The following is a 24247-nucleotide window of genomic DNA, read 5'->3' as shown; positions in this document are numbered from 1 at the left end:
CAGGTGTTGCTCCTTTTCCGAATGGTGAGCTGAAGAGCAGAGCCTAGTGCTCGTGCATGGTGATACTATGCCGAGCCATACTTATCGGAGTCCCAAGCCAACAGCTGTTCACCTAGCTCTCGAGAGCAGGCCCACTGCTTATCACAAGAGTATGCAGCATAGCAGCGGGGACGCTTTTTCCTTAGCGGCGTATCGCAACGAGCCATCCTCTATAAGCAGCGTGCTAGCAGCACTCTTTGTATTTTGTTGGGATAAGGGGGACATGCCAACGGCACTATGCCTCGGCACACCGAGCGCCGCACAACTGCCCATCAACTGCAGTCCAGTACAAGCTTGAGGAAACAATTGCTGACTCCAACTAAACGCTCGCCACCTAGCGGCCGCGCCAAGGAACAGCTCATCCAAATTCAAGCTTGAAGCGAAAGACAGCCTCCTATCCCGGCATGCACTAAATGTATCGTAATTCTCAAATCGTTGTGATGCTGCAGTGCACAAGCCCTGAAATGAAAAAATACGGATGTTGAAAGACTTGTGTACCATTATGCGTGTCATCGCGGTGGAAAGACAGCGATGTATGATTTCATTTTTTCGCGAAAGAAGCAGACATTGAAGAGCTACCTGGATAAGAAACTTCACATTGGGAAAAAGTGACAACTGATATTATGCCGGTTTGTTTTAAAGGGCCCCTCACCAGGTCTGGCCATTTTAAGCTGACAAGCGCAGCGCAGACAATGCGCGATAACGATAGTGTATGCAAAGTATTACATCGCTATGCACTGCGGAAAGATCTGAAAGTTCATACCGAATGCCGTTTTCCCTTCTTCTCACGGTTTCCGTGCTCCAAGCCGGAGGATGACGTACACATGCCAGTGTGCCTATGTACATGTGTTTGCTGTGACGTCACTCATGGTGACACGTGACTTCAAGAATTATTCTCAGCAACATCTGTTATTTGTGTAACATGTTGCTTGAATAGACGAATTCAAGCTTAGAGAAATAATAAAACAATAAAACCGAATGTCTGCGTGTTTTTGTTTTCGCACGGCAGAGAGAGGTGTACTTCCATTTCGTCTGCATGTACCCAACGTCATGCAGTCGTGCGCACAGACACCGAAAACTATCAGACGCCGAAAACTATGTCATTTTCTACCGTGTTGCAGCGTGGGATCATGCTCTGTGATCCACTTGTGCCTGCCTCAGTATTTGTGTAGCACTGACCTATAGCACTAGTCAGGTGTCCCCGAGCACATCGTGCAAAATCATGCGTTGTGTGAAACGAGACAATCACAACAGCTTGCGCGTGATTCCATCAGCGGAAGTGCACTGCGCAATAAAAAAGCGAAGAGGAAAAAAAAAATGAAGGTGGGGCCCATGACGTATGCATCACGCGATCCTTGAGGTTCGGTATGGGAGAATGCAGGGAAGGAATTTCGCTTGCGAAGGCTAGACGGCTGAGATTACATGTTCGCAGCACTCAAATATTTCTATCTCGGCTATTAATGAGCCGTTTTGAAAAATTTTGCAGGCAGAACGCTGTCTAGAGGACACATAACAACTTCCAGCATATAACCAAAATTTGCTATGGGGCCTGGTGAGAGGCCCTTTAAGCACTTCACTCGGGACTTCTTTCGTCCCAGCGAACAGAACATTGCCTTCAATATCTTGCTGACATTTCAAATCGCAGAGTGTGCTTTATTTAAGCAGGCACTTTAATAAATTATGGTGATGTACATTTTAGCTTCATTTAGTTTTATTTTTTTATACCTTCTGCCCCAGCACTAGTGCTACTAATGCTTTAAGCAACAGCAATATTCTCACTAATGTACTTTTGTCTGCAGGCACGGTAACAGGAATGATAACTGCCTCGGAAAATCTCAAGTTGATCATGACACATGTTATGCCACGAAGCGACATATCATTTTCACAGCGTGCTTTAGTTTAGCGGTGCAAGCAGAAGACGCTGCTTTCTCATTCAATGTGTTGAGTTTTCAATTTATTTGCCCTCAAGTAATTCAGAAGTAACAGCAAACAGTGCTCGTTTCACCTTTGGCGCGTTCGACCTGCGCACAGCTAGTTTGCTTTCCGACATTCTGCACAGACCTAAATTTCATTACAACTGGTTCAGTTCATTTCCAAGTCACACGTTTACACTAACACAAGTGAATTTGTCCAAAAGAAAGCCTGAGCTAAATTTTGTAAACCTATTGGAAGAAATTCAACTCGTTCTGATTGGTTATTACTCACTTCTCGCACTTCATTAGGGTTTGAGAATTTCTACGAGTGGTTCACAAGCCCAAGCCCTACATTGAACACTGTGTTCTGCAAGCGTGAACAAGCACCATCCAACGGACGCAGATGACCTTATCACACGTACCAGCTTGCTATAAGAAGAAGTATGAGGCCCCGACTCACAAACAGAACTATCATTTGCTTTTACCCCAAGACACACTGACCAGGTAACGTTAAAGTTTTTAGCCTCAGTGCAGAATATCCATATTTAGATTCTGAAAACAAGACAGGCGTTCCTGCCTATATATTGTGAGATGCTATATGTTATATACTACAACCCGTGTCGCAGTGGGGAACTGCCTATGAAGGTCCAAAACAGTCGAGTATCGTACTTGTACTAGTGCAGCAATGCTGCAAAACACGTGCTTGCACCTTTCGGAGGCCCACTATGCACAAACACCTCCCTTTTTTAAACCTGCGGCTCGCTTGAAAGCCTCTTTGTCTATAAACAAAAAAAATCTGGTGTGGCCCACTGGGCAGGCCAGACTTTGGCACACACAGCTGAACGATTTCTGCGGCTTCATCGCTGAAATCCTAGAGACTGGTCAAAATAAGGAAAATGGCAGCAACAACCCATTCAGCTTTGACGAAACCCCTCGATTCGACGCCATGACCGAGAAACGCATGGTCGCAGCACCAAACAAAAGAGCCACCATGAACCTGTATGTCGTTGCCATCTTTGTTTATTTCGACGGTGTTGCCAGCACAAGTGGTAGATTCTGGAGTTGCCAATAGACAACCACGTGCACACTTGGACGATTGCAACTCACACTTCCAGCAGGCCAGCTAGCTATAGCTGACATCACTGAGGGTTCCTACGAAGAGAATAACAAGCTAGGTAAGGAAGGGCTTCCGACTTACCTTCTGGGGATATGGGCGGCTGCCACGGCAAAAACGCGGTTGAATAACCACGCGTGGGAAAACGGGAGTGGTGGCAGAGACTTCCACATTCGCCACTTGCTGGTGACCCAAAGAGAATCGGGCAATGTCAGAGGGACCTCACGTGACCCACTTGGTGGCGCTGATAGCACTTGCGATGGCCGTGCGAAGCCCATGCGCTGCCCGCGAATCGAAGGTTTCCCCTCTCCCCAACCTGCTTGGTGCACACGTGACCGACGCAATGTTCACCACACGTGCGACAGTCATGGGACCTGAGGATTCTCACATCCCTCCCTCCTTAAATATTTAGTTCCCCTACAGAGGAGAAATCATTGGAAGGACAACGGTGACGAAGTATCTGGGCAGATGCGATGGTAGGGCAATGCTTTGTTTCTTGTCGTGCATCACTTGGTGCCCTTTTGCAGGCTGTGCCTGTGAGATACGAGATCCCCACAAACATCATCGAGCAACCAGCGCAAAAATCTCACACTCCGCAGAAATGCCCCTTGGACCCGTGGGGTTAACGTGACTTTTCGTTCGTCCACTTTGATGTGTGGTATGTGGTATCTGTGGGTCTACAACACAGTTAACATTTGCTTTAAGCCACATCCCCATGGAGGTGTGCAAACAGCTATATTCGGTGACAAACTCAGATGGTAACGATCCTCGTCATCATGTACAGATTATACTGATTGACCTTGTCACACGACAGCAGGCTGTAGGAACGCTATATATAGTACTATGGTAGTACTGTGAATCACATTCAAATCCAGACAATGTGAGAGGGACATCTGTCACAAAGAAACTTGCCAAAAAGTGGGACTGAAAGCTGCCTCTTGAAAAGACTGTAGACGCGGTTCCTCTGTGCAACGTACTGCTCCCGCTGCTCCTGTGTGCTCTCTTCACTGGCACCTGCCTGGAAAGAGCAAAATATAATGCCACAAGCTATGGAACTCTCAGTTCTGCATGTGAACTTCAGAGGTCGCAGTGGTGTTTTCCCTTTCCCTCCCAGCCTCTCCTTTATGATTGTAACAGGCAAAATTAAACACAACTGTCTCAAACACACCATTGCCTCGCTTTAGCAGAGTCCAAGAGTCAAGCATTATACAGTAACCAGCCCAAAAAACAGAATTCGTAGAACAAATCAAATTCAGGACGCAATGCTAGACTGATGGTAGTGGTCTAAAAGTCTGTTTCGTGTGTTTGTTCTCATTAACACCTTTGTTTTGCTTTTTTCTTCTTTTTCTCTTTTTGTGCTAGTTATAATGCCCATGCTCTTGGAAATGCACCAAAATGCCCAACATTTATTCTTACCTATTTAATAATCACAGTATGTACAAGCCTGCAAATGTTATAAACCAAGTGCGGAGGGATGCTTTACAGAACGTTTCGATAACCCTTGTGCCAGCTGTTACAATACTGCCGTTTGGGTTGGATGATTGAAGATAATTATATTAATTATGCAACAAGGAACAATGTTTAATGAACCAGTAAAAAAAATCCCACTAATAAATCACACATGCTGCCATGTGGAATAGAAGCCAGTCAGCACTCAAAGCATGTCCATTTATTGTGGTGCATTCTCAAAACTGGCATCCTAAACTAGTACCTGGATTTTCACTAAATGGGCCTTCTACAAGTACAGCGACCAATGTGAAGTACAATGACAAGTACAGTGGCCAAAAAAAAAAAAAAATAATAATAAAGGTATGAAGTGTGAGAATGGGCATTGCTTTGCAGGAGGTATGATGCTTTTCCTTATCTTGGAAGCCCTTGTCGACATACGTTATCATATATGCATTGAGAGCATTTCTGCATCCACCCTAGACCTGTCAGGCTTTTAGTTCTTGAATGCTGTCATGCTGTTTTACTGGTTTTCAATATATGCTCTTGCAACAAAATTAATGGAATTACCCTTCTTTGAACATAATGTGGTTGAGTAAACATCTTCTCAATGTCACAGCTACCATTTTCAATGCAGAGGAACATCAGCACTGCATTATTAAATGCGTAAGCATTTCTATGCCTACTAACAAGGAACTCCATTCGTCAAATAAGACGATCACTTTTAAGATACCGCCCACAGGAGCAAGCAAATTCACCTTTGTGCTGCCTCTCGCTTTCAACGCGAACTAAGCAGTGAGAACACAGGCCCACACGGCTGCGCCCCACGCAGCTGCTGCCAGAGTACATTTGATCACGGTTGATAATGGTTTGGCGCGGATGGATAAGGCGCTTAAGAGCGATAACGGCTTGTAATAATCGGAACATCATCAGCGCACCTAGCACCAGCACCTGGAGTAGTCTGCTCATGTCAACAATTCCCTTTGCGCAGCAGTTTGTGTTGCCGCAGTGCTGTCATTTGTACTGGTTGGATCAAGTATCATAACAGTGATAATGAGATCGGGCTACGTGGAGACGATCAAGAGGCAAAAGGCTTGTGCATACTTAGACAACTCCCAGAGAAGTTTCAGCGCAGTTTTTTTTCGCTCCCTAGTGCATTATCACCATTTACATGGATGCGCCGTTGTCGTGTTATGAATGAATGTGTGTTGTTTAGTGGCGCAAGGGCCAGGTATGGCCAAAGAGCACCAAGACAGTGTTAGTGATTTCGCGGTGGAATGATGAGTTCTGTGAAGTTGATGTGACATGGCTGTAAAGGGGCCTAAAAAATAGTCGCTGTAAGGTACGTAAAATCTATGTGTAATAAGATTATGGTGATGATTAATGAGAAGTATTATGAGCCTTACACTGCATTGCGGAAGAATGATATGATATACAGAACAAGTAAGATGCAAAAATTAGCTACAGCACAACTGCCTCGCCGGAGCCCTTGAAACACAAGGGCCTGGAGGCACGTGCTATACGAAAGAACTATCACAGCGCCATCCTCTGAAGAGAGGGGATGCTACGAACATGTGGGGCTAACAACATGCAACACAACATCTTTCAGATAACTTAGGACTGCATTGGTGTCAAATAGCGGTTCTGGGCCGAGTAACATTACTGGATGAAGGGGGATCTGCTGCCGGTATGCTCAGGGGAAAATGTTTCTTTCTCTCAGATTCGGCTGCCCGACACTCCAGGAGGACGTGGAGGACGGTCAGCCTCTCCCCGCATCTACCGCAGGTTGGAGGATTATTTTCAGTGAGTAAAAAGTTATGTGTGCCGGTGCGGGGTTACTGTTAGTTGGGTCTCCCCAAAGGACACTAGTTTCGGCAGTTTGTCGTATTGCTTCTTATTGCGGAGCTCCAGGAGGCGATCACCGCTTGCCATCCTCGTCGCCTTATAACCGGGACCAAAAACATCAGTCAAAGTCTTTGATACAAGGAACGGAGAAATGGTGCGCACTGGTTTGTCGTGTTTTTCCAAGTGAACTACATGGAAGCGTGGGAAGTTGTGGACTTGGCATCCGAAAAACTGGAATAAATCTTCGGTGCGTGCTCTTTTCTGAAAGCGATCAGGGAGGGGAGGAAAAAAGCTTACCATAGAGGAATGTAATTTTCGGCAAAAACGCCACCTACCCAGCGTGGAGCCCTACAAGGGAATGCTACAGGGACTGTAAGAACAGGTCCTGCAAACACCAGCTGTATGTTACCACTATAACCAAATATGAAATAACCTAGGTTGGCTATGCACACAAGGTTAACCCTTGCTGCCTGGAAAAATTGAGTGTAAAGGGAAGCTAGATGACAGGAAAGATGGAAAGTGAGAGAAAGACGAAGGCTGGAGGGAGAGAGAGAGAGAGAGAGAGAGAGAGAGACAGGAAAAGGCAACTACCGATCTCCCCCTGGTGGGTCAGTCGGGGGGTGCCATCTACGTGAAGCCGAGGCCAAAGGGGTGTGTTGCCTCCGTCGAGGGGCGTTAAAGGTCCAAACACCCGGCATCGGCTCAACCCCCAGGATCCCCTTTTACTCGGACACGGTTAAGCCACGTATGGTTAAACGAGGGAGGGTGCAACCCTCGTGTGCTTGGGTACGTGGTGTCGCAAAGCACCAAACACCTGCTGACATAGACGCCCCTGCGGGGAATGTCGTGTTACTAAACGCCATATTACTAACTGTGTTACATGGTACTAAGAAAGCAACAAGCTTTCATTCACTCATTGTTGGCAGGCACTGTAAATATTATATATTTATATATGCCAGTTACTGCTTGAGTTTTAAGCGCTGACGAGGCTTGTAGCACATTTCAATATTCGTATCATCAATACTATGACATGTCTTAACCACTTGCTCAGAAAAGACGGACAGTGTTCATTACTTTTGCGAGACCTGCATTTATTATTATAACTTGAAAAAGGAGGCAGACTTGGGGCAGAAATCAGTATCCTGATTTTGATCAATTTTGTTCAGGGTGCTAAAATCGGACATATCCAAAAAAACGATGGGCCCTACATATAACGCAGCAGAAATCTAGGAAGCTCCCCCACCCTCTCCCCATCAAGATCCTATAAATGTAACAATGCAGGAAAATGGAGAAGCTAACATTACTTTCATTGCAAATGAGAGCTGTGACACCACATACACGACATACGCCACATACACGACATATTGGCCTACAAGAGGCAACAGCCAAGTGTAATGACAACGTAACCTACTATTACCCCCAGATTAAGCTCTATTACTGTGAAAGCTGTACTGCCACTTTTACAACCATATTAATTTGGAGTCCATCTACGACTAACTTCAAATGATGTCATCGTCCAATGTTTAATGAAAACAAAATTTTGTTTGCTGACAGTGTACTGCAGTTGCTTTCTTTAGGTATCTGAAAGTCGTGCTGCTTTTCGTAATCCTTTACCGAGTGATGTATAGGTGTCTATAGCTTTTGTTACTTATTTCCATTGTATTTGTGAAGTGTTTAATATATGTTGTTGTTCTGTAATTTCAGGAGGTCCTGACCCTGCAGCTTTACTTTGAGACCTCCTTTAGAAACATTTTTTATACACCTCTTTTTGCGACACATGGAGCGAGTTAATAAGTGTGAAACCTGAATGGATAAGCAAGGACCACCCACCTGGACGGTGGACAGGAGGCAGATCTCGAACTCACGGTAGGCCTCCCACAGGAGGGCGCCCTGGGAGACGTGCAGGCCGGCAGCTGTGACTGCCCGCTCAAACACCTGCCGCACCCGATCAAGCCCTTGTTCAGCATTCATCAGGCCAATAGAGAACTGGGCATACTCCAGCCATAGGGCCACCGCTGGGGAAGAGTGGGTCGGGGCACGCACAAGGCGAAAAGATGGCAGAAAAAGGGCACCATTCAATGTTTAGGCTAAAAAATTTCCACAGAAAACAACCAACAGGCAAAAATGAAAGAAAAGGAAGAAAAGTAGACAATAAAATGGTGTGCTATCTGTTTTCTTTACGTTATTCCTTTCATTTCTTCATTCAGTAATGAACATACACACTATATTAAAGAGTGTCAGTGACTCACATAGGTAGTCATGGACGGCCCGCTCGAAGAGCGGCATCACTTTCTCTTTGTCCTCGTCACTCTCACACAATGTGCTCTCGTCTTTGATCCACTCCAGCCACAACTCTGCGCATCAAGAAAATGGGACGACGTTATCATCAATGAATGACCAACGAAAATAAAAACTACACAGTTTGTAGAGATTCTACCTATTTAAAAACCTACCAGGCGTAAGGGGGAAAATCTTGGCCATAGCTTCCCTCGCTTCCCGCAACTTCTCGAGGTTTCCCGTGTTACGCAAGAAGGTGATCAGAGCTGTGTGGCTATCGTAATGGTACGGGTTGGCCGTGATCTGCAAATCGAGAGCAAAGCACGGTTTTTCTATAAGCAAATCGCAAAAGCTGGCACGGAGGTTTTGCGCACAAGAAAACATCGGCGCAGCGACGCGCTTGCAAGCGTCACTTCCAGCCAAGTGGGGAAAAAAAAGGTACAATATCATAGCATCGATCCCTTTAAGCGCATCTGAGTGCTGTAATTCTTTCGTGTGACGAACGTTAACGTCAAAGTACCACCTAGCAACACCACGCGTATACGGTCTATTGTCCGTAATATTTCTGGACCACCAAAAGATCGACTAGCATGGCCCAGAAAACGTCTAAAAAAGTTCTACAGTTAAAAGACGCACGTGAGGAGTCTACATGTGGATGTCATATGTCTCGTCAGATGCCGGTTATCGCACAGCAGAGAAACCACGTTGCATATTACGCAGCAATTTGGCACGAGAATTTTGGAACGTGTCAACACTTATTTAATGTCCCTCATTTCAACTCCCTCCCGACTCGATCGTACAGAATTTTGTGGTGTGGTTTACAGCACTCGCGATCGTCATCATTTTGAGCAAAAAGCGTCTACACAGCGTGGGCCCGGCCTGCAAGAGTAGCGCATGCTGTTGGCTCCACCTTTGCTTGCAACTCTTCTATTTGTTTTCCTTCCTCGGCATCGGCGTCTTCGTCGTCTTCTGCGCACGAGCTGTCGTCAGACATTGCATCCTCTTCGTTCTTGTCGTGATTTGTTTCCATCTCCTCGCTTAAATCGTTCTCAGCACCCGCCATGTTTCTAGGAGGTTATGTCAAAACCAGATGTTGTAAGGTTGTAATGCAAAACAAAAATAAATTAAACAAAATAAACAAAGTGATGTTTTATATTATTGTAAACATAAATATTATGCGTTGTGCAATATTTAACTGAACAACTTAAAAATTATTGTGCGTATACCAAATTCCCACCCCGTTTTCTTTGCTGTTTGTGACCATGCGCGTGTGTATGGCGTGTATTCATATCATATGTTGATATGGTGTAGCTGTTGTTGCAGGGCAGCTGGGGATATGTTGCATGGGATTACGGTGATCATATTTTGATATTTGCATACCTTAAGAGCCTAAAGACTGTAAATAAATGCAGCAACATGTCTTCTGTTTCGTTAAGCACGACGCTTTTACTTTTTCTCTGTTTCACGTCGTGCACACTTTGGAGACTTGGTGCTTGTGTGGACAGAGGTAAGCGGTCTGGATGTAACAACTGCACCCGTTCCGAAAGCGGACTGAAGCGCGGGTTTAGCGGTGCTGCTAGCGCAGCTCAATGCCTGCGCTGTTTGTTTGTCAGATGCTGGTATTGTCTTCGTCGTGCTGAGTCAAGACAGTGCAATGAGCAGCAAAGCGGCAGAGCAGCTGTCGTCAAGCATAGCGGAGCAAGCTGCAGCGCTGAAAATGGTATACACATTCATTTGTTTTGCCTGTCAGCGGTGTGAATTTATTTCAAGTGCTCGTTCGCATGGCCTCCTAGCCGTCTGAGCGGCGAGATAGAAAAATACTACACGAGCAAAGAGCTCGGACGGTCAGCCAGAACAACCTGGTTCTGGTACGCTTACCAAGGAATACTTACTGTTGGTGGGATGAATTAAGGGACAACAGCGCTTGCAGTGAGTCGTACACTCCACCAAAGTCCCGCCAGAGGATAGATATTAGTTATCCTTCGTTGAACCGGCAAGAGCTTATTGTTAATGATAATCGCAATTTTCTTCCAGTCTAAATTAATCAAGCAGCAATTAAGATCACTGCATGCGAAGAAAATAGAAACAACCGATTGCACTATTTCCAGGTTAGCATGTTTAGAGTGTAGTATTTTTCATGCTTGTGAGTGGGAGTCGGCAAAAAATGTCTTTTGCTAAACTATTATTTATTTACTTTGTTTTGCTTTTTTTTGGGGGGGGGAGGGTAGTTGCTGTTTCCATAGAGTTTCCTTTGTAGGAAACTCTATGGCTGTTTCATCCTGCCCACGACGACTCGGTGAAAACTGTCGGCGCGCTCAAACGCAAATTCTATAGCAATGGTGGGTGCAGTGAGTGAGTGAGTGAATAAACTTTTATTTGGTCCAGCAAAGCGCGATAAAACGCGCACCCGGCTAATCCCACGACGGGACTGACAGATCTAGTCTGCCGGCCCGATCGCGGGCGCGCTGGACGGCCAGGATTTGGTCCTCCAAGACGGGACTTCGCAGGAGCGCGTCCCACTCTTCCTTGGTGAACTTCGGGCCCAGCGACCCGCACTCCCAGGGCATATGAGGCAACGTAGCTACCTTGCCACAGGCCACGCAAGAACAATTCGGATAAATCTCGGGATATATACTATTAAGGGACGCCGGATTTGGGTAGGAGTTCGTTTGCAGAAGTCTTGTGTGACTGCCTGCGGCCTGCTTAGCTTGAAGTGAGGCGGGGGGAAAACCCTTCTCTCTAAGTAAAAGAATTTAGTGATTTCGTTGTGTGTGAGAGGAGCGTCTCTGTGTCCGGGGAGAGAGTCGCCCGAACCGAGGGCAGCGCGGTCGGTAAAGCCACACGCAGCCTCGTGGGCAGACTCGTTGAGGTTCAGAGGAACCCTCTCAATGGCCCCGACGTGTGCAGGGAACCAAAGGATCGAGTGCATGGAGGTGTTGCCGTGTTTGGCGCCTTTCAGAATTTGAACTACCTGCCGGGCTACGCGGCCTTTCTGGAATGCCTTGATGGCGGCTTCCGAATCGCTATACACCCTGTCTCTCCGACCGTCTTGCATGGCGAGTTCAATGGCCACTTGCTCGGCCACCTCTGTGTTCGTCGTTCGGACGGAAGCACAGTTGATGACTTTGCCCAGCGTGTCAACGACGGAAACTGCAAAAGCCTTGCCGTCTCGATATGCAGCTGCGTCCACGAAGCTTGCTGCGATTTTGTCCTTGTTTATTTGCTTTAGTATATTCAATGCTCTTGCCTTGCGACGACCTGCGTTGTGAACGGGATGAACATTGCGGGGCAAAGGGGCGACCACGGTCTTCTCCCCTATTTCTCTGGGGATTTGTGTGTCTTCAGCCAAGTTCTTGGTGGGTGCGAGTCCGATCTCCTCGAGGATACGCCTGTGCATCGGTACACAGCTCGTCCGCCTCTATCACTGTCTCACGCGCACAGTCCGAATGATTCCTACCTAAATCACCCCTCTCTTGGCAACCTAGACTGGCGGAGAGCTGCACCGATCCCTGTACAATGCAGTTGCCTTCCCTTGAGCTACGGAGCTCGCAATCCTGCGAACTGCCCTCAACTGCATCGTCCAGCCGGCACTTCTCTTCGGCACGCAGTTCCGACCTGACATGGGTGCTCGCGTCTGTCGGGTCAGCAGTACTCTCTACTTCGTTAGCAACCTCGCTAACATTACAAGCGACGCACACGCGCGGTGACTGTGCCAATTCGTTCACAGCTGGCCTAGCTGTCTCTATACAGTGCTCTGGTATGGTATGGTATGTCATGGTATGGTATGGTATGGTATGGTATTCCTTATGCGATGGCGCACACCCACTGTGGGGGATTGGCCAAGATTTGAATGAAATTAGGCTATCTTTATTAAAAACTAAAATTGGTAAAGCTAACTGGAGGAAATGAACAAAAATAAAATGTTTAAAAATTCAAGACAATCTCTTTGTAGCAATTATAAAATCCTCCACGGTTGAGCAAATATGCCTGTGGCACTTTCCAAGAGAGGAGGCTCCTAGAGAAAGGATATTTGTAATTGAAAAGCTCAATCCAAGCTGTGTAAATCTTGATTCTAGATTTTTTCTTGAAGTGAAACGGCGGCAGAATATGAAAAAATGATCTATTGTTTCATCTTCTCCACAGACTGGGCACAGAGGGGCGGGCACCAGACCAGCCCTGCGACGATAGAAGTTTAATTTTGGTATTCGACAACGTAATCGGGTAAAGATGACTTCAGTTTTTCTGGTGTGAAAGGAATTTTTGGGCCAAGGGAATAGGAGGTGTCGATATTCTGAAAAATTAGCTACAGCTTGGTTCAAAAAGTCTTGAGTAATTATACATCTCCTGAATCTAGTAGTCGCCAGGTAAGCTATTGTAGGAAGTAATGGTAATACAGGGCCACTGAGGGCCGCTCTCGCGAGTCTGTCAGCCATTTCGTTCATGACTAATCCTTTATGTCCAGGCACCCAAAGCAATCTAATTAAATTTATGTGGGCAGGCACTAGAAAATGAAGTGTACGTATACAAGGTTAGTGACACCATTTGCTGTGAGCGAGGAACATAAGGATAAAGAATCTGTTATTATTACTACTGCCGATATTGACAAATTTAGTTTGCGTAAGGCTAGTACTACAGCTATAGAAATTCAGCCAGAAATACGGAATAGAAGTCCAGAATCCTGATTGCAAATGACCAATCTATAGCGGGAGAGAAAATGCCAATTCCAGATTTTTCTTCGCACTGTGAGGCGTCTGTCGCAATGACCGTACTTATAGATAAACTCAATAAATGGTCCTATAATAAGCCGTTTAATATATTATAAGAGAGGTGTTTTGAATTATTTGGGTAGATGTCATCATATATAATTTTTAGGTTCTCTCGCACATCACAAATAGGCGGTACCTCCCAGAGACGTGCATTTAAGGGATTTATCAATGTTTGTACGAAGACCACATGTGGTGTATGAAAACGATGCCAGTGTACTCCGAAGAAAAGGGCAGGCTGGGAAATGAATATGTATTTCAATCTTGTAATAGCGGATTCATACAATTTTAAGACTGTTTGCACCGTCAGTAACCGAAATCTACACAATATTGAGGGCAACCTGACTTCTTGGTGTAATATGTTATTGGCAACATATTTCGGTAATCCGCAACACAATCGTAGGGCTTCCCGCTCAAGTAGAACAACGGGGCGTAATTTATAAGCTGGAGCACCAGAAAATAAAACACATCCAAATTCTAAAATGGGCCGCACATACATTTTGTGTATCATTAAAAGTGGATCTCTCCGCATTCCGGTCCGACTGTTGCACAGCTTACGTAGCATACCAACTGCTCGCACTCCATCTTTAACTATATGGTCAATATGACCGAGCCAGCTGAGGGAACCGTCATTTACTACACCTAAGTATTTCACCAACTCCACTTGAGGTATAGTCTCGAGGCGATAGGATATCGATATATTAACGGCATTGTTAAGAGGGAAAACCAATATCGAGCGTTTTCTAACGTTAAGTGAAAGGCGAATTTTGTTAACCAGGTTTCTATGGCGTTGAGGTAGTTTTGTAGTCGATAATATAGAGAGTGAATATCACTGTTTGATGCGAAGAAAGCAATGTCATCCGCGTATACGTATGTTTGTACATCTTGATGAAGAGGAATGGAACACATCAGAATATTAAATAGTAATGGTGAAGTGACAGCTCCTTGAGGAACACCTCGTGATTGATTATATATACTCGAGGAAACGCCTCTCAGACTGCAGTAAAATGTTCTTCCATTTAAAAATTCACCAATCCAGTTTGAAAAATAATTTGGAATCTCTAGATTTCGCAATATATCTAATAAAATTGAGTGTTCTACACTGTCGTAGGCTTTGGAAATGTCTAATGTCACAAGAGCACCTATTTGCCTCTGTCGCCGTGCTAATTTTATTCTACTTTCTAGGTCCAAGTGAGCATGCCAAATTGAACATGATGGTCGGAATCCAATTTGGCAGGGGCTAAGCAAGTATTGCTGATACAGCGGAAAGCATTGCACCGGATGCACATATATAGAACTGTGTATGTTGAGCGAGATAAGAGCTGCACTATAGGCATCGCAGGCAGTTTTAACTGGAGGAAAACTTGGCAAGTGCGCCTCGAATGATAAATTGTTTTGTCTAAACCGAAACAGCGCGAATTGGTAGGCTGCATGAAAGAGAGACATTCTTATTGAATGACAGGAAGTTATGCGGCATATATCTGGCGATCACTCAGGAAATGGTTGTTGTGGAACGACGAGTCGGTTCTGATGTACTTCGCTATAAAAACGCGCGAGATAGTGTCGAGCAGCCTATATTGGCTTTTGTGTGTGTATATATATATCAATTCTAAATATTGTAAGGCAGTTTGTCGTGTGCGTATCATGGACACGCATGCTTATATCGCCTTCCGTTTCCCTACCACGGTTGCGCTTTAAAACCAACAGCGCGCGCATGCGATCCCATAGATGAGATGAATACATATATATAGAAAAGTATCAGTCATAGCTCTCGTAGTATAGCCTTCTGAGCCGTTTCCCTTTTCTATTTCTTCTCTTTGTTTTTTCTTTGAAACAAGTCCTATTAGGGGTTATTATAATTACACGAAGGTATTTCGCCCTCGCCAGCAGCAGTACTTGAGATAGCTATTCCGGCGGCTAGCTTCCCACGCTATGCGTGGTGCCCCCGCACCTGTTTAAGCTTTTTCCTAGACGCTAGAGCTACACAATATCCGCGCAACCTTGAGCGATCGGAAAGCGCGTTTTCCACCCTGGGCCGACGGAGAGGGGAGATTTCGTTCCGGCCGCGAAGCTCTCTACATCTCAGTAAGGTGCCTCGCGGTGGTCTCGTGCTGAAGATGCCCTCTCGGTGAGCGCATATTTCCCCCCTCATCTTTTAAGAGATTCAATACATACAAGCATTTGTCTCGCAAACCAGATTTATTTGAAGGGAATTTCCCACGTCTCAATAATTTCTCTCGTCGTATACGAGTGCTGATTGCCGTGTTATAGTTTGTTAACGAAGCTTCCCCTCAAGTCTAAATATTTTAAGGCAGTTTTCCTAGTGTATAAAGCCGCTCGAGTTCACGCTGCTCCTCTGGCGGCCATTTTTCAAAGAAATTATGCCTTCCAACCACTCAGAATGCCGGTGACAACTTCACGTTTGATCAATTCTGGATATTGTAAATAGTAAACAGCTACTTTTGCTTACATGATCGGCCATGACATTGAAATTGCTGATACAGCGGAAAGCATTGCACCGGATGCACATATATAGAACTGTGTAAATCGACTGCCGCGGACAACATCAGTCCCTTTCCACATAAGTATGAGGCTCGGAGCAGGAGCTTTGGCGCTTGAAAGTAACCGTTGGCTTGACGAACCAACCGACTGAGCTACCTTTCCGGGCAACATTGAAGGATCACGAGTTCAAATCACATGTTATGTTCCTTTTTTCTTCCTTTTTTTTCTTTTTCTTTTAATGTATTTTCCTTCCTTTTATCACTGTACGAAAACCCTCCTAAAAAAAAATTATATATCCTCAATTATGTGTGGCCACACATGTGCAGGTCATAAATACTAGGTTCTCTAGCCGAGTGCCATCCATGCGGTATAACCGAGCTCAGATTGGTCCACCTTGACTGATCAAATAGGGCACCACTGTAGGTTAAATGAGGCGTACAACTCCTGCGGGACCCGCCGTGGTTGCTCAGTGGTCATGGTGTTAGACTGCTGAGCACGAGGTCGCGGGATCGGACCCCGGCCACGGCGGCCGCATTTCGATGGGGGCGAAATGCGAAAACACCCGTGTACTTAGAATTAGGTGCACGTTAAAGAACCCCAGGTGGTCGAAATTTTCGGAGTCCTCCACTACGGCGTGCATAATCAGAAAGTGGTTTTGTCACGCAAAACACCATAATTCAATTTTTAATTTAACTCCTGCGGGGACGGTAGAGTATCCGTCTCCAGTGCAAGAGGACCGTGATTCAAATCCCGGTGCCGCGCAATTCTCCACCGGGAAATACAAAAAAAAAACCGTGTGTTGAGAAAATTGCACAAACAGGCCTGGAGTGCGGCCTGATCCCGGTGACCAGAACCGGTAACGCACTCTCTCACCAGAGCAGGATTGGCCACCCTGGTGCAGTACTTGGCCACAACCTCCTATATGAATACAACAATCAAACCCCGGCCCTCAGTCCCCAGCAGCCGCGAAGCAACTGACCACGGCGGCGGTCAGATCTGTAACGCTGCAGAGGGTGCTAAGAATACCTGGCTCCGGACAGGCCGCCATTGGAATCTGAACCTGGCAACGTTTAACGTTAGAACGCTATCTAGTGAGGCGAGTCTAGCAGTGTTATTGGAGGAATTAGAGGGTAGTAAATGGGATATAATAGGGCTCAGTGAGGTTAGGAGGACAAAAGAAGCATATACTGCAGTGCTAAAAAGCGGGCATGTACTGTGTTACAGGGGCTTAGCGGAGAGACGAGAACTAGGAGTCGGATTCCTGATTAATAAGGAAATAGCTGGTAACATACAGGAATTCTATAGCATTAACGAGAGGGTGGCAGGTCTTGTTGTGAAACTTAATAAGAGGTACAAATTGAAGGTGGTACAAGTCTATGCCCCTACATGCAGTCATGATGACCAGGAAGTCGAAAGCTTTTATGAAGACGTGGAATCGGCGATGGGTAAAGTCAAAACAAAATACACTATACTGATGGGCGACTTCAATGCCAGGGTAGGCAAGAAGCAGGCTGGAGACAAGTCAGTGGGGGAATATGGCATAGGCTCTAGGAATAGCAGAGGAGAATTATTAGTAGAGTTTGCAGAACAGAATAATATGCGGATAATGAACACCTTTTTCCGCAAGCGGGTTAGTCGAAAGTGGACGTGGAGGAGCCCGAATGGTGAGACTAGAAATGAAATCGACTTCATACTCTGCGCGAACCCTGGCATCATACAAGATGTAGACGTACTCGGCAAGGTACGCTGCAGTGACCATAGGGTGGTAAGAACTCGAATTAGCCTAGACTTGAGGAGGGAACGGAAGAAACTGGTACACAAGAAGCCAATCAATGAGTTAGCGGTAAGAGGGAAACTAGAGGAATTCCGGATCAAGCTACAGAACAGGTATTCGGCTTTAACTCAGGAAGAGGACCTTAGTGTTGAAGCAATGAACGACTATCTCATGGGAACCATTAAGGAGTGCGCAATACAAGTCGGTGGTAACTCCGTTAGACAGGAAACCAGTAAGCTATCGCAGGAGACGAAAGATCTGATCAAGAAACGCCAATGTATGAAAGCCTCTAACCCTACAGCTAGAATAGAACTGGCAGAACTTTCTAAGTTAATCAACAAGCGTAAGACAGCGGACATCAGGAACTATAATATGGATAGAATTGAACAGGCTCTCAGGAACGGAGGAAGCCTAAAAACAGTGAAGAAGAAACTAGGAATAGGCAAGAATCAGATGTGTGCGTTAAGAGACAAAGCCGGCAATATCGTTACTAATATGGATGAGATAGTTCAAGTGGCTGAGGAGTTCTATAGAGATTTATATAGTACCAGTGGCCCCCACGACGATAGTGGAAGAGAGAATAGCCTAGAGGAATTTGAAATCCCACAGGTAACGCCAGAAGAAGTAAAGAAAGCCTTAGGAGCTATGCAAAGGGGGAAGGCAGCTGGGGAGGATCAGGTAACAGCAGATTTGTTGAAGGATGGTGGTCAGATTGTTCTAGAGAAACTGGCCACCCTGTATACGCAATGCCTCATAACCTCGAGCGTACCGGAATCTTGGAAGAACGCTAACATAATCCTAATCCATAAGAAAGGGGACGCCAAAGACTTGAAAAATTATAGACCGATCAGCTTACTGTCCGTTGCCTACAAAGTATTTACTAAGGTAATCGCAAATAGAATCAGGAACACCTTAGATTTCTGTCAACCAAAGGACCAGGCAGGATTCCGTAAAGGCTACTCAACAATAGACCATATTCACACTATCAATCAAGTGATAGAGAAATGTGCAGAATATAACCAACCGTTATATATAGCTTTCATTGATTACGAGAAAGCGTTTGATTCAGTCGAAACCTCAGCAGTCATGGAGGCATTACGGAATCAGGGTGTAGATGAGCCATATGTAATGATACTGGAAGATATCTATAGCGGCTCCACAGCCACCGTGGTCCTCCACAAAGAAAGCAACAAAATCCCTATAAAGAAAGGCGTCAGACAGGGAGATACGATATCTCCAATGCTATTCACAGCATGTTTACAGGAGGTATTCAGAGGCCTGGAGTGGGAAGAATTGGGGATAAAAGTTGATGGAGAATACCTTAGCAACTTGCGATTCGCTGATGATATTGCCTTGCTTAGTAACTCAGGAGACCAATTGCAATGCATGCTCACTGACCTGGAGAGGCAAAGCAGAAGGGTGGGTCTGAAAATTAATCTGCAGAAAACTAAAGTAATGTTTAACAGGCTCGGAAGAGAACAGCAGTTTACGATAGGTAGCGAAGCACTGGAAGGGGTAAGGGACTACATCTACTTAGGGCAGGTAGTGACCACGGATCCGGATCATGAGACTGAAATAACCAGAAGAATAAGAATGGGCTGGGGTGCGTTTGGTAGGCATTCTCAAATCATGAACAGCAAGATGCCACTATCCCTCAAAAGGAAAGTGTATAACAGCTGTGTGTTACCAGTAGTCACATATGGGGCAGAAACCTGGAGACTTACGAAAAGGGTTCTGCTGAAATTGAGGACGACGCAACGAGCTATGGAAAGAAGAATGATGGGTGTGACGTTAAGGGATAAGAAAAGAGCAGATTGGGTGAGGCAACAAACGCGGGTAAACGACATCTTAGTTGAAATCAAGAAAAAGAAATGGGCATGGGCCGGACATGTAATGAGGAGGGAAGATAACCGATGGTCACTAAGGGTTACGGACTGGATTCCAAGGGAAGGGATGCGTAGCAGGGGGCGGCAGAAAGTTAGGTGGGCGGATGACATTAAGACGTTTGCAGGGACAACATGGCCACAATTAGTACATGACCGGGGTAGTTGGAGAAGTATGGGAGAGGCCTTTGCCCTGCAGTGGGCGTAACTAGGCTGATGATGATGATGATGATGAAGCAAGTATTTGTTCTGTATAAATTTAATCATGCGGGCATATAGAATTCTTTCAATTAATTTAACCAAATTTGAAGTTAGCGCATTTGGCCTAATGTTATCTATTGTATATCCTTCCCCATGATTTTTTTAAGAATAGGGATGATATTAGCAATTTTCCACGCAGACGGAATCCATGATAAGCGAATTGAGTAATTTACAATAGCTAAAAGGTCATCAGGAGCTTCCTTAAATAAAATTCTGATCATAGTAGATGTTACCCCATCCACACCGGGAGCTGAATCTGGAAGTCGGTCCATGATTTCAGCCAATTCTAACATGGAGATTTCTGTAGAATCATCTGATGCCCTTCGTAAGCGAGAACAACTTGGCAGGACAGAAGAAAATCTAATTTTTAATCCCTTCGCGATTTCTTCTCGTGATTGTTTCTGTTCGTCGCTGCTTAAGATTATAGAGTCAATATTAATTTGACGCGGAAGAACTTTTCTACCGCGGAGAAAACGGAACAATGCACGCTTATTTTTATTGTTAGACAAGAAATCAAAATGCTTACAGTCGAATTCATCTTTGGCTTTAGAAACTGTATGTTTAAAGACAGCTCGAAAAAATTTATAGTCACTCCAATTTTGGGGACTCTGGTTATGCAATAATTTTTTCCAAGCAGCAGGTTTTGTCTTTCTGTAGTCTCGAGTGCATTCTTCATTCCACCAAGGTCTGTAAGAATTTCTTTTATTCAATCTAATCTCAAATAGAGCCTTTTTTTGAGAACTTTCCAAAGCGGAACACATAATCGTGGTTTTTTGTTCTGTAGGCGCATCAGACAGAAATGAAAGAATATTTCGTAAGCATTTTTTTAAAATGTTGTAATTTATGAACGTTCGAACCTGGTCACTCATAAATGTTACAGGACGTGCAACGTCAAATACTATTGGAAGGTGATCACTGGTTGTCGAACAATCAATAGTCGACCAAGAAGTTACGGAGAGACTCGGGCCAGAGAATGTAAGATCTAGTGAAGAGTAAGATCGGCCTCTAACAAACGTAATAGATCCGGAGTTTACACACGTGAGTCGATTGTCCAACGACCAGTTCCACAATCGGGTGCCGCACAAATCTGTTCTTAAACCCCATGAGATATGGTGAGAATTGAAATCACCTGTGATTACAATGTCACGTCCACAAGAGTTAATAACGCTACCCAGTGTGCTAGTGTCCTGTACGCCAGATGGAAAATACGCATTAACTATGGTAAAAGGACAACATCCCGGGAGAACCAGTTCTATCGCTAGGATTCACACTCTGGAGTAGAAACTTGAAATGAAAGTTTAGCCTTATGGCAAATTTTAGATGAGATAAGTGTAAGTAATCCGCCGCCTCTTGTAGGACGGTCTAATCGAAATGACCTGTAGAATTTCAGTTGAAAAGATTTCTCAGGATTTAGCCACGTTTCTTATAACATAATTAAATCAGGATTAAGTTGAGAAGTTAGACAAGTTAAATCTACTGATGCAGAATATAAAGAGCGGCAGTTCCACTGAAGCACTTTTAGTGATCCTATTTTTTGGACAGTGCCGCAGTCGAAACTGCCTTCTGTAGAATGTTATCCTTTAGCACAACACTGGACTGAATTTTCTTAGCTTTTGAGTGAATAATAATATTTGGGGTTTTACGTGCGAAAACCACTTTCTGATTATGAGGCACGCCGTAGTGGAGGACTCCGGAAATTTTGACCACCTGGAGTTCTTTAACGTGCACCTAAATCTAAGCACACGGGTGTTTTCGCATTTCGCCCCCATCGAAATGCGGCCGCCGTGGCCGGGATTCGATCCCGCGACCTCGTGCTCAGCAGCCCAACACCATAGCCACTGAGCAACCACGGCGGGTAGCTTTTGAGTGAGGACCGGGGGAGGAGTCTTCACTAATAGAAGACATGGTTCTTTTACATGCTCGAGCATTTTGTTCTACCTCTGTCATCTCCAAATCTGCATTAATCAGATTACAAGTTGTAGGGCCCGCGGAAGAGGGAGTTGAAAGTCCAATATCATTATTGCAAGGATTGGCGTCTGATCTATCATGGTTAGTTTGGTGCTCAGGATCAACTGTTTGCGTTGGTACAGGAGCTGGGCAGGTAGTTTCCATCCAATGAGATAAATGACTAGAAACGGCTTGTGAGATACATTCACCAAGGCTCATTGCCAACCTTTACATAGCTTTTGTAACTGCCTTTTCCACAGCGGCCTCTATAGTTGTAGTAAGTGATCGGTCCGTGGTAAGATTTTGTCTGCCTATTATCCCCGCATAGCCAGATGCACTTTCTTTCACAATGTTTATGGCCTCCATCCTAGAGCAACGTCGACGATCAATTATTTCAATCACCTGTAATTCTTGAGCCCTAACAGAACAGTTTAAATAATTGGCTGGATGATTTCTATCACAGAGACAGCATCGCTCTTCTTGGGCATTACAATCACTTTGAGCGTGTTCTCCCCCACATGCGCAACAACGTTGTCTTGATTTACACCCTGCCATACTACGGCCGTATCGCCAGCAATTGCGGCATTGAATCGAACGCGACGCCAGGGGTTCAACTCTGAACACAAGGGGTCACACCTTCAGCTCTGACGGGCAGGAAGTTCCAGCAAAAGTTGCAATCACTGATTCTGTTGGGACCCGCTTATTGTCTACCACTCGATTGCATCGGTAAACAGCAATTACTCCAGTCCCAGACAATCTCTCAAGTGTTTCAGCGGGAGAAAGATCAACATCGACACCTCTGACTATTCCCTTAGTGCAGGCGAGGTGAGCATGGATGAAGGCACTCACCGGTTATGACGCGAATGATGAGCACTTTAGCAAATCCGCGACACAGGACTGCTCTGGCGATCGACACACGATACCTCCGCGGCCGAACTGCCTCACTTCTGTGATGGTCTGGTATGAAGAGGTCAGACGTATAAAGCCTCCATTTGAAGGAACCAGAGCCACCGAGATGTTGCTCACACCACTGCGAATGAACAAATCTAGAGGTAATTCATCCGCTGGAATAGAGGCCGCCCATGGGGAAAAACCCCTGCCTGGGGAGTTTATGGACATCAACCTAGGATGAAGGTGGCGTTAGAACAGCACCTCGTCGCTTTCACTACGGCCTCTAACGGCCTCTGTTGTCAGGCATCGTTAGCTGCTGGCACTTCGAGTTCACCTATGTACGTGCTGCTAATCATTATCATCATCATCAGCCTGGTTACGCCCACTGCAGGGCAAAGGCCTCTCCCATACTTCTCCAACTACCCCGGTCGTGTACTAATTGTGGCCATGTCGTCCCTGCAAACTTCTTAATCTCATCCGCCCGCCTAACTTTCTGCCGCCCCCTGCTACGCTTCCCTTCCCTTGGAATCCAGTCCGTAACCCTTAATGACTATCGGTCATCTTCCCTCCTCATTACATGTCCTGCCCATGCCCCCCATTTCTTTTCCTTGATTTCAACTAAGATGTCATTAACTCGCGTTTGTTCCCTCACCCAATCTGCTCTTTTCTTATCCCTTAACGTTACACCCATCATTCTTCTTTCCATAGCTCGCTCCGTTGTCCTCAATTTAAGTAGTACCCTTTTCGTAAGCCTCCATGTGTCTGCCCTGTACTTGAGTACTGGTAAGACACAGCTGTTATACACTTTTCTCTTGAGGGATAATGGCAACCTGCTGTTCATGATCTGAGAATGCCGGCCAAACGCGCCCCAGCCCATTCTTATTCTTCTGATTATTTCAGTCTCATGATCCGGATCCGCGGTCACTACCTGCCCTAAGTAAATGTATTCCCTTACCACTTCCAGTGTCTCGCTACCTATCGTAAACTGCTGTTCCCTTCCGAGACTGTTAAACATTACCTTAGTTTTCTGCAGATTAATTTTTCGACCCACCATTCTGCTTTGCCTCTCCAGGTCAGTGAGCATGCATCGCAATTGGTCCCCTGAGTTACTAAGCAAGGTAATATCATCAGCGAATCGCAAGTTACTAAGGTATTCTCCATTAACTCTTATCCCCAATTCTTCCCAATCCAGGTCTCTGAATACATCCTGTAAACACGCTGTGAATAGCATTGGGGAGATCGTATCTCCCTGACTGACGCCTTTCTTTATTGGGATTTTGTTGCCTTTATGGAGGACTACGGTGGCTGTGGAGTTACTATAGATATCTTTCAGTATTTTTACATACGGCTCGTCTACACTCTGATTCTGTAATGCCTCCATGACTGCTGAGGTTTCGACTGAATCAAACGCGTTCTCGTAATCAATGAAAGCTATATGTAATGGTTGGTTATATTCCGCACATTTGTCCATCACCTGACTGATAGTGTGAATATGGTCTATTGTTGAGTAGCCTTTACGGAATCCTGCCTGGTCGTTTGGTTGACGGGAGTCTAAGGTGTTCCTGATTCTATTTGCGATTACCTTAGTAAAT

At 45.3% G+C, this 24247-nt stretch overlaps 2 protein-coding genes across 3 annotated transcripts in view; one reads left to right on the top strand and one right to left on the bottom strand.

Moving 5' to 3' along the window:
- The window catches only part of LOC142576334 (spliceosome associated factor 3, U4/U6 recycling protein-like), a 101692-nt gene extending 91961 nt beyond the window's left edge, over positions 1 to 9731 (bottom strand). For both annotated transcript variants that reach the window (XM_075686425.1, XM_075686426.1), the window contains exons 1-5: positions 9545 to 9731; positions 8811 to 8937; positions 8607 to 8711; positions 8188 to 8372; positions 3979 to 4084 (exon numbers count right to left, since the gene is read on the bottom strand). In XM_075686425.1, coding sequence (XP_075542540.1) covers positions 3979 to 4084; positions 8188 to 8372; positions 8607 to 8711; positions 8811 to 8937; positions 9545 to 9697 — 676 coding nt within the window. In that variant the 5' untranslated portion in view covers positions 9698 to 9731. The remainder of the gene's footprint in view (positions 1 to 3978; positions 4085 to 8187; positions 8373 to 8606; positions 8712 to 8810; positions 8938 to 9544) is intronic.
- A 187-nt stretch (positions 9732 to 9918) lies between these two features.
- The window catches only part of LOC142576333 (beta-1,3-glucosyltransferase), a 61614-nt gene continuing 47285 nt past the window's right edge, over positions 9919 to 24247 (top strand). The window contains exons 1-2 of the mRNA XM_075686424.1: positions 9919 to 10141; positions 10248 to 10354. Coding sequence (XP_075542539.1) covers positions 10051 to 10141; positions 10248 to 10354 — 198 coding nt within the window. The 5' untranslated portion in view covers positions 9919 to 10050. The remainder of the gene's footprint in view (positions 10142 to 10247; positions 10355 to 24247) is intronic.

This window comes from Dermacentor variabilis, chromosome 3 (genome assembly GCF_050947875.1).
Source record: "Dermacentor variabilis isolate Ectoservices chromosome 3, ASM5094787v1, whole genome shotgun sequence".
NCBI lineage: Eukaryota > Metazoa > Arthropoda > Arachnida > Ixodida > Ixodidae > Dermacentor > Dermacentor variabilis.
This window is presented reverse-complemented; position numbering and strand designations above follow the sequence as displayed.